The following is a 14,340-nucleotide window of genomic DNA, read 5'->3' on the forward strand; positions in this document are numbered from 1 at the left end:
CTGTTAGGGACCCATCCCCCGAGCGGTTGAGGATACAGACCTAGATTAGCCCCACAGCCTGCCCCAGGGCAGGGGGAGCGCCGGGCCGCCGGGGGGCGGTGGGGGAAGCTCGGTCGGGGGGGAGATGCCCCTACATGTGAAATGGCCGTTCCCCGCCGTGCCGCCGCTCACCTGGACCCTGGCCAGCAGCGTCGTCATGGGCTTGGTGGGCACCTACAGCTGCTTCTGGACCAGTGAGTGGACCCAAAGCCGAGGCAGGGTTGGCCACGGGTCTCCACGCCCAACCAGAGTTGGGGTTCGGGGTTGGGGGTGCTGGCAGGGGCTGGCTTGGCCGGGGGGCGGAGCCCTGGGCTCCCCGGAAAGGAGGCCAAGATCCCGACCCTTCCGCTCTCCCGCCAGAGTATATGAACCACCTCACCGTCCACAACAAGGAGGTGCTGTACGAGCTCATCGAGAACCGAGGCCCAGCCACGCCCCTCATCACGGTGTCCAATCACCAGTCCTGCATGGATGACCCTCACCTCTGGGGTACACGGGCCAGTGTGCTGGGTTTGGGGAAGCAAGGAGGGAACCTGGGACAGGGCCAAACACAAGCAGAACAAACTCACTCCTCACGGGCTGCTTTGCATAGCTCTGGCACTCCTGCCTCTGGGATGTCCTGCTCCAGGGGTGAAAGTTTGATTTGCAGCCCCTTCAGCATCCTCCTAGGGAGTGTAATTTTGGAGAGGGCCTCAGATATTTGGACGGAGTGGCCGCAGGGCAAGGTCTGACAGCTTCTTTACTCTGATGTATCAGGCCCAATGTGTCAGACCCTCCATTCTCTAAACTGTTGACGGTTCCAAAGAGCCTTGGGAACAAATCTGAGGACCACAGAGTGTCCTGTCAAGGAAACTCTGGGCTAGGGGCTGGAAGACCTGTGTCCTGTTTCCAGGTTTGCCCCAGGCTGGGTTTGTAGCCTTCCACCAGCCTCGTTTGGGAGCCCGCTTCTCCACCTAGAAGTTCCTGCTCTGCTGACTTCACAGGGAGTGGCTTGGCTCCAGTAACCCAGATGGCTGGGTACAGGGGTGCCCGGGGCTCCCACTGTTGAGCTCAGGAGGTTATAGACTAGGAGGTAGAGCTCGTGGGGAGCCATTTGGTCAAATCAGAGCCTTTCTTAGGTCACCCTTGCTGCCGGGCAGAGCACGGCCTGCAGGGTGCCACAGGCAGATTCCAGGAGACCAGAAAGGAGGCTCTAGAGCCATCCAGTAACCTGGACCAGGGTGGTGGCCGTGACAGTGGGGGAATGGGTAGAAGAATAGGCAGCGTCAGAATGTATCGGGGAGGTAGGCAGACCAGCTGTGGTGACTAATAAGACACAGGGGGTGGGAGAGAGGGAGGGGCCAGGGAGAACTTGGGGGTCCAGCCCAAGCATCGGGAAGATGCCACTTTGGGCCATAGGGAAATGGTAGTGCTGCTGTCCATGCCCCTCATTCCCCGAAACAGGATGACAGAAATCGGCGCCCCCTAGGCACAGGGTAAGTTGGGGCATGGAGTCTTTCCTCTCCTTCTCCAGGGATCCTGAAACTCCGCCACATCTGGAACCTGAAGCTGATGCGCTGGTGAGGAGCAGTGGGCCCTGTGGGGGCCGCAGGCTTCACCCACCTCTGCCCAGGTCTGCCCTCCCCCTACTGTGGCCAGGAGGAGCCTCCAGCAGTTCAGGCGGGGCACGGGGTGGGGCCCCGCAGGCCCTCCTGTGCCTCCATTCTGCACTGCCCACGATGTCAGGCCTCATGCTGGGGGCAGGGCAGAGAAGCAGGGTGCAGGGGAGGCCGCAGTGACCGTGTCTGTCCCCGCTCCAGGACCCCCGCGGCCGCAGACATCTGCTTCACCAAGGAGCTGCACTCCCACTTCTTCAGCTTGGGCAAGTGCGTGCCCGTGTGCCGAGGTGAGGTGCTTCTGGGGACTTCTCTGGCCTCCCTTGGGGCTGGGAGACTGGTGGCCCATGCCTCTGGCTTGGCAGTGCTGGGAGTAGAGAGGGACCCTGGTGGGACAGGCAGCCAGGGAGCCGGGGGCCGCTGCCTCACCTGCGTGAGGCCCAGCTTCATCCTGCGGCAGGAGGGGTGGCGGTGGCTTCCTGCAGAACACTCCATTCCTTGCGACTGCCTGAGAATTGTGTGCCTCCGGCTCCGCTGTTAGAAGTGGCCGAGGCCTTATCCACGGTTCCTTCCCTTGAGGACGTTGCTGAGAGAGACTCAGTGACGGCAGTGTGGTGTCATCAGCGTGTGATGGTGGTGGCCTGTGCTGTAGGGCGAGGGGTGTGACGTTGAGTGATGACTCAGCACCTCTCGAGAGCCTCCGGAGGTGGGGCCCATGTTCATCCCCCTTCTCCAGAGAAAGGGGCTCAGAGGGATAAAGGTGCTGGCCCAAGGTCACAGGGCAAGAGGTGGCAAAGCCAGGATGCAAATCCAGGTTGCTTTTTCCTCTGGGGAAGCAGGATTTTTCCAGGGAGAGTATGAAAGGAAAGGCATCCTAGACACGGGAAGCATGTAGCAGACACTGGAGAGGTACGTGATGAAGGTAGAAAATGTGCATTGCAGGCTGAAAGTGAAGGTTCTGGAACAATCATGTGAAGAATTTGGGCTCTGCTTTCTCATCTGGGTAGTGACGGGGCTTTCGAGTGTGGTTAGAGAGAGAGCCCCTGGCTGCAGTGTGCCTGGAGGGCAGAAGCGGGGTCGAGGATTGTAGCTGGGCCTCTGGGGGTCACCACGGAGGGCAGAGACGAGACGGCTTTGGGATACGCTCTGGAGGCGGAGTGGACAGGACTTGATAGGTTGGGTTTAGGAGGGGGCGAGGAAAAGAAAGCGCCAAGATGCCACTAGGTGATGTCTGGTAACGATGAGCCACTGGGAGGATGGGACTAGGGGGAGGCAGCATGGTGGTTGAGGGGAGCCTGTCACCTGAGGGGGGAACGGTCCAGAGACAGTGAGATGCTCAGCTCTGGAACTCAAAAGAACGCTTGGGAATAAAGATACCGGGAACTCAACCGCAAACAAAGTCACAAACACAGAAGTGAGGTGGTAGACGGGGAGAACACGGAGAGAGCGGGGGCAGCACCTCAGCACAGAGGGAGACACGAGCCACCAAGACAGCAGAGGGCAGTGGCCAGAGAGGAGAGAAGCAAAGCAGGGCCCCTCGGTACTGTGGAAGCCTCCAGGGACCCTGGAGAAGCCATTTCTCTGGCCTGACAGCCACAGGAGCTTCGGGGCAGGGCATGGGGTAGACAGCGGGGTGGCCACTCCCCCCAGAGGTTGGGTTGTGAAGAGGAAGTAACCAAAGGGCGTTGGAGCTCAGGGAAATCTTATTTCTAGTAGATGGAAGTAAAACATGGTAAAATCCAATAGAGTAACCTCAAATAACAAACTACATTCTTTAATGAAAAGCTGCAGCGCCCACCCTCCAGATCCGCAGACCTAGTTACTCCCCAGAGATAGCCACCTGGAACACTTTCTCTTTTTGCTGCTTTTGGAGGTGGCTTCCTTTCACTAAAACACAAGCAGAGGCTACAGTGTCATGGCAGGTGACCGTGGCATTGTCTATCATGCACTGCTCTGAGAGATGGCGACTCTGCTCATGTACCCCATCCCTGAGTCTCAGTTCTTCCTTTCTGCAACCTCAGAGGCCTTCCATGTCCACTTCTAGTCTCAGTCTTCTTTTTGACCCGCATCTAAGTTTTATTGCACAATAAAAGCAGCAAGTGAAATCTTAATCCTAAGCACCTTCTGGTGAGAGAAAGTGGGCAGGGACAAGCTGTTTCTCAAATGCATTTGATGTGCAGCAAAGATCTAACAACACGTATCAAAGCAAAGGAAGTATCTGGCATATGTTGCTTCTGTGTTCCAGAAAATCCCCCTTTCCCCCCAAGCATAGGCCTTGTGATAGGACGTGAAGTGTCAGAGTGATCTTGCACAAGCTATACAAGTGAGTAGAAGTAGCATTTGCAAAAGCTAAACATTAGGAAGTGTTGCTCCCAAAGCACGGTATTTGTAAATTTTGATTCCAAGCTGGACGGCTCGGTTGCACCAGTGGGTTTTTGTAGAGCAGGAGCCTGCGCCCCTGCAGCCCACCCCTACCGGCTAATGCGAGCCCAGGTAGGGAAACTGCTGCTCTCAGCCGCGACGCCCTGAGAAACTGCAGTGGGTGACTGCTCCCCAGCTCCAGCCCCTAAGGGAGCTGCCGGGCCGGGTTCCCATTTGGGTTGGGTTGAGACTCCTGGATCCCTATCTAGCACCTTCCAAAGACTCCACCTTGCAGAGAACAGGTTGAAAGTCCATTTCTTTTGTTTTTTGCGGTACGCGGGCCTCTCACTGTTGTGGCCTCTCCCGTTGCGGAGCATAGGCTCCGACGCGCAGGCTCAGCAGCCATGGCTCACGGGCCCAGCCGCTCCGCGGCATGTGGGATCTTCCCGGATTGGGGCACGAACCCGTGTCCCCTGCATTGGCAGGCGGATGAAAGTCCATTTCTTAGTGCATTGGCCCAGATAGTCCTGGTGTCCATCTGTCTGTATCTCTCCCTCTTTGTGATGCAGCTCTCTATTCCTTACTTGATAACATAAGGATATTTACCCCGCTTCTTCAACCTCCCCCCCTTCTCTGTCTCTGTCCACTCTACGGACAAGGTTGACGAGTGAGGCTCTTAACTGCGCTTGGGTACAGATTGCCCCCATGTGCCTCCAAGTCAAGAGCCAGCACGCGGCATTAGGCATTCATGTCTGTGTTGTTGCTGACCGCTGGGCCACCTGGGTCCAGTGTCGTGGTCTCAGGGCAACTCCAAGGCGAGTGTTGCTCGCATTGGGGGCAGTTCAACCCTGCTGTTTTCCATGTAGCAGGTTTGAGTTTTCCCCAACTCTCAGTGACACTGTGTTCCGTCAAATGTTCTCCCGTTCCCCAGAGGCCTAGCCGAGGGTGAGTCTAGTTTTCACGGGGAGCCCTTCAAGGAAGGGGCCAGCAGGAGGCAGGGCCAGCAGAGGCTGAGGGCTCAGGAAGGGCTGGGGGGCCTGTGAGGAGTGGCTGCGGGAACTGGCCTGGCAGAGACCCCGGGGAAGGGCCGCTGTCCAGAATCTGGGGCCCAAGTGAGGCTGGAAATCACGAACAGACTGGGCCAGAGGCAGCAAATGGTAGGCTCGCCCCAGGGTGGCTCATCCTAAAGCTCCAAGAGCCCAATCAGGGAGGCAGCTGAGCAGGCCCGAGAGGGACCGGCCTTGGAAGGTGATCGTGTGGGACGCCCGCGGGGGGCTGGGGAGCTGCTGCTTCGCGCCCAGGGACGGTGGAGGAGGGGCCCTGGAGGATGGAGACTGAAGGGAGGGACTGTCTCTTGGCAGGAGATGGCGTCTACCAGAAGGGAATGGATTTCATTTTGGAGAAGCTCAACCACGGGGACTGGGTGCACATCTTCCCAGAAGGTCAGTGGGGCTGGCAGGGTCGTGACCCTCTCAAGAATATGGGTGGGACTGCGCCCCTGCCGCCGCCCGGCAGCCCCCAAGCCTCACCTCCGTCCTGCCTCTCAACAGGGAAAGTGAACATGAGCTCCGAGTTCCTGCGCTTCAAGTGGGGTAAGAGCCACTGGCCATCTCCGTTTGGGTTGGACTGTGGCAGGCGGGGCAGAGGAGCGTGTTGGGAGCAGCAGGAAGGGCAGGTGCCGGCCCAGGGCAGCTGCTCTTGACTGGGGGCGGGCAAGAGTGGCCCTGGCCGTAGGCTGGCACCGAAGCTCCACTCATGCCACCATTTCTGCCTCTCCCTGGGGTAGGAATCGGACGCCTGATCGCCGAATGTCATCTCAATCCTGTCATTCTGCCGCTGTGGCATGTCGGTGAGTCAAGGCTGCGGCCCAGGGAAAGGGGCTTCGCTCGGTGGTATTGGTGGGTGGGTCTCCTCTGGGTGGCAGAGAGGGGGTGCCCGGGCTGCCCTGCTCCACCCCACACCTGCTTCCCAGCCTTCTGTCTGCTGTGCTACAGGAATGAACGACGTCCTTCCTAACAGCCCGCCGTACTTCCCCCGCTTTGGACAGGTGGGTAAGGCTGCTGACCTTGTCTGTCTGTCTGTCTGTCTGCCATCTGCCCCGTGGCTCCCACTCAGCACCACTGAGGCCAGATTCAGGAGGCTGCAGCAGGGGGAACGGAGTGAAGCGGGGCGGGGGGGGCCTCCTGGCACCAAGGCCGGGGCAGGGGCAGGGGCAGGCCTTGGGATTGGGACAGGACAGGATGGGATGACTAGGGCATGGACCCCGGGACTGGGATGGACCTTGGATGTCACTGAGCCCAACCACCTCGTTTTAAAGAGGTTAGAGTGGACCCGAGGGAGTACTCAGCAAGGTGGGGACAGGATTTGGCCTCTGGCTCCCCAGGGTGCTGGGGCTGTGGGCATCCCCCGCTCCTGTCACCCACCGGTGGCCCGTCTCCACACAGAAAATCACCGTGCTGATTGGGAAGCCCTTCAGTGCCCTGCCTGTGCTCCAGCGGCTCCGGGCAGAGAACAAGTCAGCTGTGAGTTTCTCCCCCAGGCCATCCCAGCGCTGTCCTAGCCCATCCCAGCGCCCTTGGCCTCCCAGGGACCCTGGGCGAAGCTCCCTGAGGGCTGCAGGCCAGCCCCAGTCCTTCCCCTCAGGTGGAGATTCGCAAAGCCCTGACAGACTTCATCCAGGAGGAATTCCAGCGCCTGAAGAGCCAGGCCGAGCAGCTCCACAACCACCTGCAGGCCGGGAGATAGGCGCCACCCCGCCCAGACCCCGCCCAGACCCTGTCCCGGCTTCCTCTTGGACTGGGGCGGGGGCGGGGAGGGGCTGCGAGGCCTGGGACAGAGGCAGCTCTGGGACCCGAGTCCCAGCTGCCAGGCGATCGGTGCCGCCTTTGGGTTCTGGCCCTGCACAGAGCTGGGCTGGGGAATAGACTGATGCTTTGAGCTCAGATACGGTTTTTTAGACAGATTTGTTCAGAACCCTTAACGGGTGCCCTCTCCTAGTTGGTGAACGTTCCAGCTCCTCTGTGGTTTTTCAGCTGAAAGAAGGGTCTCAGCTGCTCCTCCCATTTAGGCAGGGGCCTCCTTCCTGCTTGCCTTCAAGGTGTTCTCTCCCAGGGCCGGGCACTGGAGGGAGGGTAGTTGAAGCGGGGCGTGGCCAGGCCTGGCTTCTACCCGCCTGCCCTGATCCAGGAGCTGCTCACCACTTCCTCAGGGATGGCCGTCAGCCACGTCTTCCTTCTGCCCGTGCTCCCCACAGGCGTGGGACCCTCGGGCAGGGCCCAGCCCTGGGCTGCAGGTGGAAGAGCTGCCCTTTTCCAGAAGTGGAGCCCAGCCAAATGGAGCCTGCAGCAAGGGCCCAAGACCCGGCCCCTTTGCCCTCATGCTGGGGCCTACCGACTTCTCCGTCCTTTCCGCCTCCCTGGCATCACTTGAATCCCCTGGGGCCTGGGTTTTCATGTTTTATAAACAATAAAGCATATGTGTTGTGCTCTTTTATATCTGGCCTCTCTGTAGGGGTGGGGGTGGGGGTGGGAGGTGACCCTCTGGACAGGAAGGCTGGACCTTAGAGCTCTGGGCACATCAAGAGTACTTGACCAGATGGGCTCTCAGTCTGTACCAGTCACCTAAGACTTCCGTCATTGTCTATAATCCCCATACAACCTTGCAAAAATAGGGATTAATCTCATTCTGCAAAGGACGCAGAGCAAGGTTAATGGACTTGCTTCAAAACCCAAAGATTCGTAATACACGTAACTAACGCACGGCTCACACCCAGAATAAATAAAGAACTCCTATAAATCAGTAAAAGGATAAACAATCGGATAGAAAAATGGGAAGACTGATGTGAGCAGGCATTTCATACAAGAGGAAACACAATGGCAGAGCTGAAAATACATGTACTGTATGAGTTTGCTGTAACTGCAGTAACGAAGCACCCTAAACTGATAGGGTTAAAACAACAAAAGATTTATTCTCTCACAATTCTGGAGGTCAGAAGTCCAAGGTCAAGGTAACTGGGCAGCAGAGTTGGCTCCCTCTGGGGACTCTGAGGAGGGATCTGCCCCTCTCCTAGCTTCCAGTGGTGGCCAGCAGTCCTTGGTGTTCCTTGGCTTGAAGACACAAGTTCACTCCAATCTCTGCTTCCAGCTTCGTATGGCCTCTTCTCTGTGTCTGTGTGTCTCTTTTTCTCTTATAAGGACACCATTCGCTGGATTAGGGCTCGCTACTCCACTATGACCTCATCTTAACTAATTATACTCACAAAGATCCTTTTTCCAAATAAAGTCACATTCGGAGGTTCCAGGTGGACATGAATTTGCGGGGACACTATTCAACCCAGTACATATACTCTATGACCTGATATATATACCCATTGAAATGCACGTATACGTGCACCACATACACAAGTATTGGCAGCACCACTAGCCGTGCTGGCTAAAGTGGGAAACCACTCAAATGTCTCTCAACACTAGAAGGGCTCAATGACTGGCAGAATATCTATCTAGGGGAATAGCAGTCATGTCACTGTTATGCAATGACTCACATTAACCTCCCAATTTTTTTTTAATGTTTATTTTGGCCGTGCCGGGTCTTAGTTGCAGCACGCAGGATCTTCGTTGCGGCATGCGGACTTCTTAGTTGTTGCTTGTGGGATCTAGTTTCCCGACCAGGGATCAAACCCGGGCCCCCTGCACTGGGAACGCAGAGTCTTACCCACTGGGCCGCCAGGGAAGTCCCTAACCTCCCAATTTTGAGCACAGAATCTAGACACAAAATGTAATACTGGATAATTCCATTTATATAAAGTCCGAAAACAGACAAAACAAAATCCTCATATTGAGGGATGCCTGCTTATCTCATGCGATGGCCTGGATGTTTGTGTCCCCCCACAAATTCACTGAAACCTAATCCCCTAATGGTATTAGGAGATGGGGCCTGTGGGAGGTGCTTAGGTCATGAGGTCATGGGGGTGAGGTCCTCATGATGGGATTAGTGCCCTTATAAAAGAAGCTCCAGAGAGTTCCCTCACCCCTTCCACCAGTGAGGATACAATAAGTCTGCAACCTGGAAGAGGGCCTTCCCCCACCCTGATGGTACCCTAATTTCTGACTTCCAGCCTTGGGAACTGTGAGCAATAAATTTCTGCTGTTTATAAACGCCACAGTCTGTGGTACTTTGTCATAGCATCCTGGACAGACTGACACAATTGGTAAAATTATAAAAACCAAAGAGATTACCACAAAAGTCAGGTTTGTGGTCACTTTGGTGGAAGGGAGAAGGAAGTGATGGGAGGGGGATGAGGGGGTTTGGGGAGGTAGACATTTGAGTTCTTGACTTCGATGATGCCAAGGGAGTGTTTGCTCTGTTAAGTCATTGCGCTGTACACCTGGATTTTGCAACTTTTCTTTTTTTGGCCAGCGTAGGGGTGGGGGGCAAGGAGTGTGGGGGGAAGGCAAGCCTGGGAGGGCTGAGCGGTGGTCTGGGTGAGCAGGCTCAGGGTGTGGACTCCACCTTGCCTGGGGACACACTTCAGATGATGTGGGATGCAGGGGTGAGGCGGTGGCGCCCTTCCCACCCCTTCACCTGTCTCACACCCAGCACAGTATGGAGTTCAGTGTTTCAGCAGCAACGTTCCAGTGCCTAGTCACTTGCTGTGCGGGTGTTGTAACACTCCCACAGGGCCCCTGTTGGTCTCCTGATCCCCGGATCCCAGCTACGGTGGGGTGCCCTGGAACCTGTCTCTTCCAGTGTGTCTCCTGCCTGGCAACGGGCAAGGAGGGGTGCTCCTAAGGGAAGGGGGAGACTGAATCACTGTGAACGACGGTGCCGTCTGCCACGGCCCCTGAGACATCTTGCGTTCGTAGGTCATGAAAAGCCTCCCGGCAAACAGGGATGGTAGGGAGCACTGGCATCTGCCAAGGGGAGAGTGAAACCAGGGGTCGCGGAAGGCTCACCACCAGACTGGCAAGGATGGCACGATGCTACCCGCGTCCCCTGCGTAGGACTACGAGCAGGACGATGCCATTTCGTCAAGCTCAAGTACGAGCAGACTGAGCAGTAGACTGTTTAGGGGGACATACTGAAGTGGTCAACCTGTAAGAGAAAAAAAGGGAGAATGATAAACAGCAAATTCAGGGTAGCCATTACTTCTGGGTGTGGGGCAGGAAAAAGGGATTGGGGGAGACAGATTCTTGCCCAGGAACTGGCAGCGCTCTGTGAAGTCCGGGGTGGGTGATGAGGGCTCCTTTTATTGTATATTTCACATACAATAACGTATCATGTGTAACGTGTGTAAGACACAGGCCACACGTGTCTACGTAACATATGTAATCTATGTAGCACACAGATATTACACATATTTTTGGATGTGTCCAATATTATATTAAAACAATTTAAGAAGACATGGAGGTGATGAGGGCCCAGAAGGGTTTTAATGAAGAAATGCTTTTACCCTAAAAATGAAGCACCGGACAGAAGGTGCTTGTGGGTGCTATCAACATTTAGTGAGTGACTCAGCTTAGATGTCACCTTGTGGTCAAAGCAGACTCAGGTGGTGCCCCTCTTTGCGCCTCCCTCCCAGCCCTGTGTCTCCCCCTTTTGAACATCCATCACCCTGGGTTGTGACCCACTATTCTGCATCTCCTCCAGATCAGATTGTGAACTTGAGGGGCAGGGTCCGAGTCTGACTCAGTGCCTGGCCCATAGCAACCGCTTCAGGAAGCCTTGAGGGTCACCACTCCAGGGACCTCCGGGAACTGAGGGAAGAAGAAAAGTAGCCACGGGACTTTCTCCCTTAAGGATCGTGAGCAAGAGACTGCTGGCCAGCAAGGTCACACTTTTGAGAAAGTCTTTGCCTTGAAACTTTATTTAAATGGTGCCCTTTGTGTTTCTAAGTCTGCCCATGGCCACTGGCTCTTCTTTTTTTAAAAAAGACTTATTTATTTGGCTGCATCAGGTCTTAGCTGTGGCATGTGGGATCTTTAGTTGCAGCATGTGGGGTCTTTAGTTGTGACCTGTGGGATCAAGTTCCCTGACCGGGGTCGAACCTGGGCCCCCTGCATTGGGAGCACAGAGCCTTAGCTACTGGACCACCACAGAAGTCCCATCGGCTCCTCTTGTCACCCTGTGTCACTGTTCTGATCCCTGGGGCCTCTGTCCCTTCCCTCGACAGCTTTCACTCCTGTGGCATCATTATAGAACTTTCCTCTCAAAACGTGTCCCTTGCCGGGTCTGTCCTGGGCCTGGAGGACTTTGACTTTACTGTGATGCCCCAATTGGGGGTCCTCATTTTTTCGCCCCCAGGCGCTGGGCTGAGCAAGATTTCTAGGACTTTGGTGAGTGATGGAATGACAGACCGAGGGGATGCAACTGACCCCCAGGGCAGCGAGTGAGAGCAAGAGCAAGCAAGGCCAGGGAAGAACTTGAGCACGAGGGGAGCTGGTTTCCCCACCCCCCGCTGGCTGCCCTGCCTTCGACCGCTCGCTGCAGATGCTCCTGGGGTCCTTGCCCCACCATCACGCCACCTGGTCGAACCTCAGTCCCGCACCAACACTGAGGCAGTGACCTCTGCATCTCTTGCCTTCCCTCTCTGCCCCTCCATTACCCTGGCCAGGCCCCCATCATCTTTCTCCCAGATGATGGCAACAGCCTCCTCCTGGTTTCTGCTGGCACTCCCATCCCTATCATCTGCTCTGCTCACACAGCCAGATCCGCCTTTTCAAATACAAATCAGATCGGGGCACTAGGACCTCCAACCTCTCCCAGGGCTCTGGGGACACAGCAAGCTCCAGCACAAACCTCTCCCCTCAGCTGGCCCAGACATGGCCAGTTGGGGGCCCCACAAACAACCCAAACTTAACTGTCCCCAACTGATCTCATCTCCCAGTCCCCAACTCAGAGACATCCAAGAGGCACCTTCAGCCACTATCCTCCCTGACCATGGCAAGCCCACCTCCTGTCTTCAGCTCAACTGCCACTGCCTTAGTCCAAGCCACATGTGTGACAAGCATGACTACAATCTCATAAGCGGTTTCTCAGACAAGTGCAGGTGATCAATGGTCTGTCAGCTCCGCGGGGCTGGGTGGGAGTCACTGTGTACACAGTGCGGTGGCTCCCAGCATCTAGTCCCCCTTCTCGTGTGCTTTCCTGTGCTGCGTTGAGGGTTCTGCACGCAGACTGAATCCTGCCAAGGAGATGGTGTTTGAGGGGCAGGGGCGGCAGCAGCAGTGGCGGGGCACAGTGTCCCAGTGTCTAGTCACAAGTGCCCACATCTTTGCAACTACAAATGGTGCTGCAATGGATCTCTTTGTATGCGCATCTTGTGCTTGGCTGAGTATTTCTGCTGAATGGATCCCTAAGAGGGAAACTGCTTGGTTAAAGGTCATACACATTTTAGTTTGTTAGATGCTGCCAAATTATCCTCCAAAAAAGTTCTACCAATTGATACTCTCACCACTGTGTAGGTAAGATTCTATTTCCTAACATCCTTGCCAGCAATGGGCCTGATCAAACTTTCATCTCTCTCTCTAATATATATATCTATTTAAATACATTTATTTATTTATTTATTTATTTATCTTTGGCTGCGTTGGGCCTTTGTTGCTGCATGCGGGCTTTCTCTAGTTGTGGTGAGCGGGGGCTACTCTTCGTTGCGGTGCGTGGGCTTCTCATTGCAGTGGTTTCTCTTGTTGTGGAGCACGGGCTCTAGGCGCATGGGCTTCAGTAGCTGTGGCACGTGGGCTCGGCAGTTGTGGCTTGTGGGCTCTAGAGCGCAGGCTCAGTAGTTGTGGCACACGGGCTTAGTTGCTCCGCGGCATGTAGGATCTTCCCGGACCAGGGCTCGAACCCGTGTCCCCTGCATTGGCAGGCGGATTCTTAACCACTGCGCCACCAGGGAAGTCCTTCCCTATATGTTTTATTATGAAAAATATCAAACATATAGTGTGTTAGTTTCTCAGGGCTGCCATAACAGATTACCACAAACTGGTAGGCTTAAACCAACAGAAATTTATTCTCTCCCAGTTCTGGAAGCTAGAAGTCCAAAGTCAACAGGGCTGTGCTCCCTCTGAAAGCTCTAGGGAAGAATCTTTCCTTGCCTCTTCCAGCTTCTGGTGGTTCCAGGAGTTCCTCAGTTGGCAGCTGCCAAAACTCTGTCTCCATCATCAATTGGCCTTCTTCCCTGTGTGTCTGTGTCTAAATTTCTCTCTTCTTATGAGGACAGTAGTCACTGGATTTAGGGCCCACCCTAATCCAGCATGACCTTATTTTGATCACATCTGCAAAGATCCTGTTTCCAAATAAAGTGATATTTACAAGTTCTGGATACACATGAATTTTAGGGGGATACTCTTCAACCCAGTACATGTACCAAGGTCAAAAAAAGCTTACAGTGAACGCCCATATACTCACCTGCTAGATTTCAATGGTCACTAATATGAGAAATAAAAAATGGCACAGATGGGGACTTCCCTGGTGGTGCAGTGGGTAAGACTCCTTGCTCCCAATGCAGGGGGCTGGGTTTCGATCCCTGGTCAGGGAACTAGATCCCACATGCATGCCGCAACTAAGAGTTCACATGCCACAGCTAAGGAGCACGCCTGCTGCAACTAAGGCCTGGCACAACTAAATAACTAAATAAATATATTTTTTTAATGGCACAGAAAAAGATGAAAGTCTCCCAATTTATTTGAGGTGGTGTCTCTCATCTTCTGACTCTAGCTGTCACTCTGTCTCTTTCCTCTCTTTAAGGCAAACTCCGAGAAAGGACAATCTATACCGTGTCTCCACTTCCTCACACTGACATCGCTCTCACCAAACTGGTGTTGCTAAGTACAAGAAAGTTTTCTGTCCTCATCTTACCTGCTTCCTGGCAGCAGTCGAGAATGACGTTGTTAACCATGGTGTGCTTGAAACTTCCCTGGGTTCTCCCCTCCTCTTTGATGCTCCTTCTCCGATCTCTCTTCTGGATCCTCCTCCTCCCTGCCTACAGTAAGTGCTGGTGTTCCTCTGGACGCTATCCTGGGCGTCCTCTTCTCTCCCTACCTGTATAAAGGAGGGTCCATCTGCAGGAAAAAGAAACCACTCTTGCTACTTTAAGCATTAAGAAGATTAAAACAGGGAAAGGGAAAGCTGTGCGTGTGGGAACAAGCGGAGCCCGCTCCGCCCTGTTCCTTCTGCAGGGTTGGAACCCGCGGCGTCCGCAGAGGGGCAGGAGGCTGTGGGAGCCGGCGGAGCTCGGTTCCGCCCCCTTTCCTACTTGGAGCGTGCGCGCCTGGAGACACGTACAGCCAACCAGTGAAAAGGAGAGGCTGTGAGTGGCATCCACTTCGTCCAATCACCTGAGGGTCTG

The 14,340-nt window shown here is 55.1% G+C and overlaps 1 protein-coding gene across 2 annotated transcripts; it reads left to right on the plus strand.

Annotated features, from left to right (window-relative positions):
• Positions 1-124: 124 nt before the first annotated feature.
• Positions 125-7,376, plus strand: TAFAZZIN (tafazzin, phospholipid-lysophospholipid transacylase; the record flags this gene model as incomplete). Of its 2 annotated transcripts, XM_079727926.1 has the most annotated exons (10): positions 125-233; positions 400-528; positions 1,553-1,598; positions 1,839-1,924; positions 5,357-5,437; positions 5,546-5,587; positions 5,782-5,844; positions 5,990-6,042; positions 6,440-6,517; positions 6,639-7,376. In XM_079727926.1, 10 exons carry the CDS (start codon positions 125-127, stop codon positions 6,738-6,740), a joined length of 789 nt encoding a protein of 262 aa, XP_079584052.1. In that variant the 3' UTR covers positions 6,741-7,376. The 2 variants fall into 2 exon arrangements, with proteins under 2 accessions (XP_079584052.1, XP_079584053.1); XM_079727927.1 differs by lacking the exon at positions 5,546-5,587.
• Between the last annotated feature and the right edge of the window lie 6,964 nt (positions 7,377-14,340).

This window comes from Hyperoodon ampullatus, assembly GCF_949752795.1.
Source record: "Hyperoodon ampullatus genome assembly, chromosome: X".
NCBI lineage: Eukaryota > Metazoa > Chordata > Mammalia > Artiodactyla > Ziphiidae > Hyperoodon > Hyperoodon ampullatus.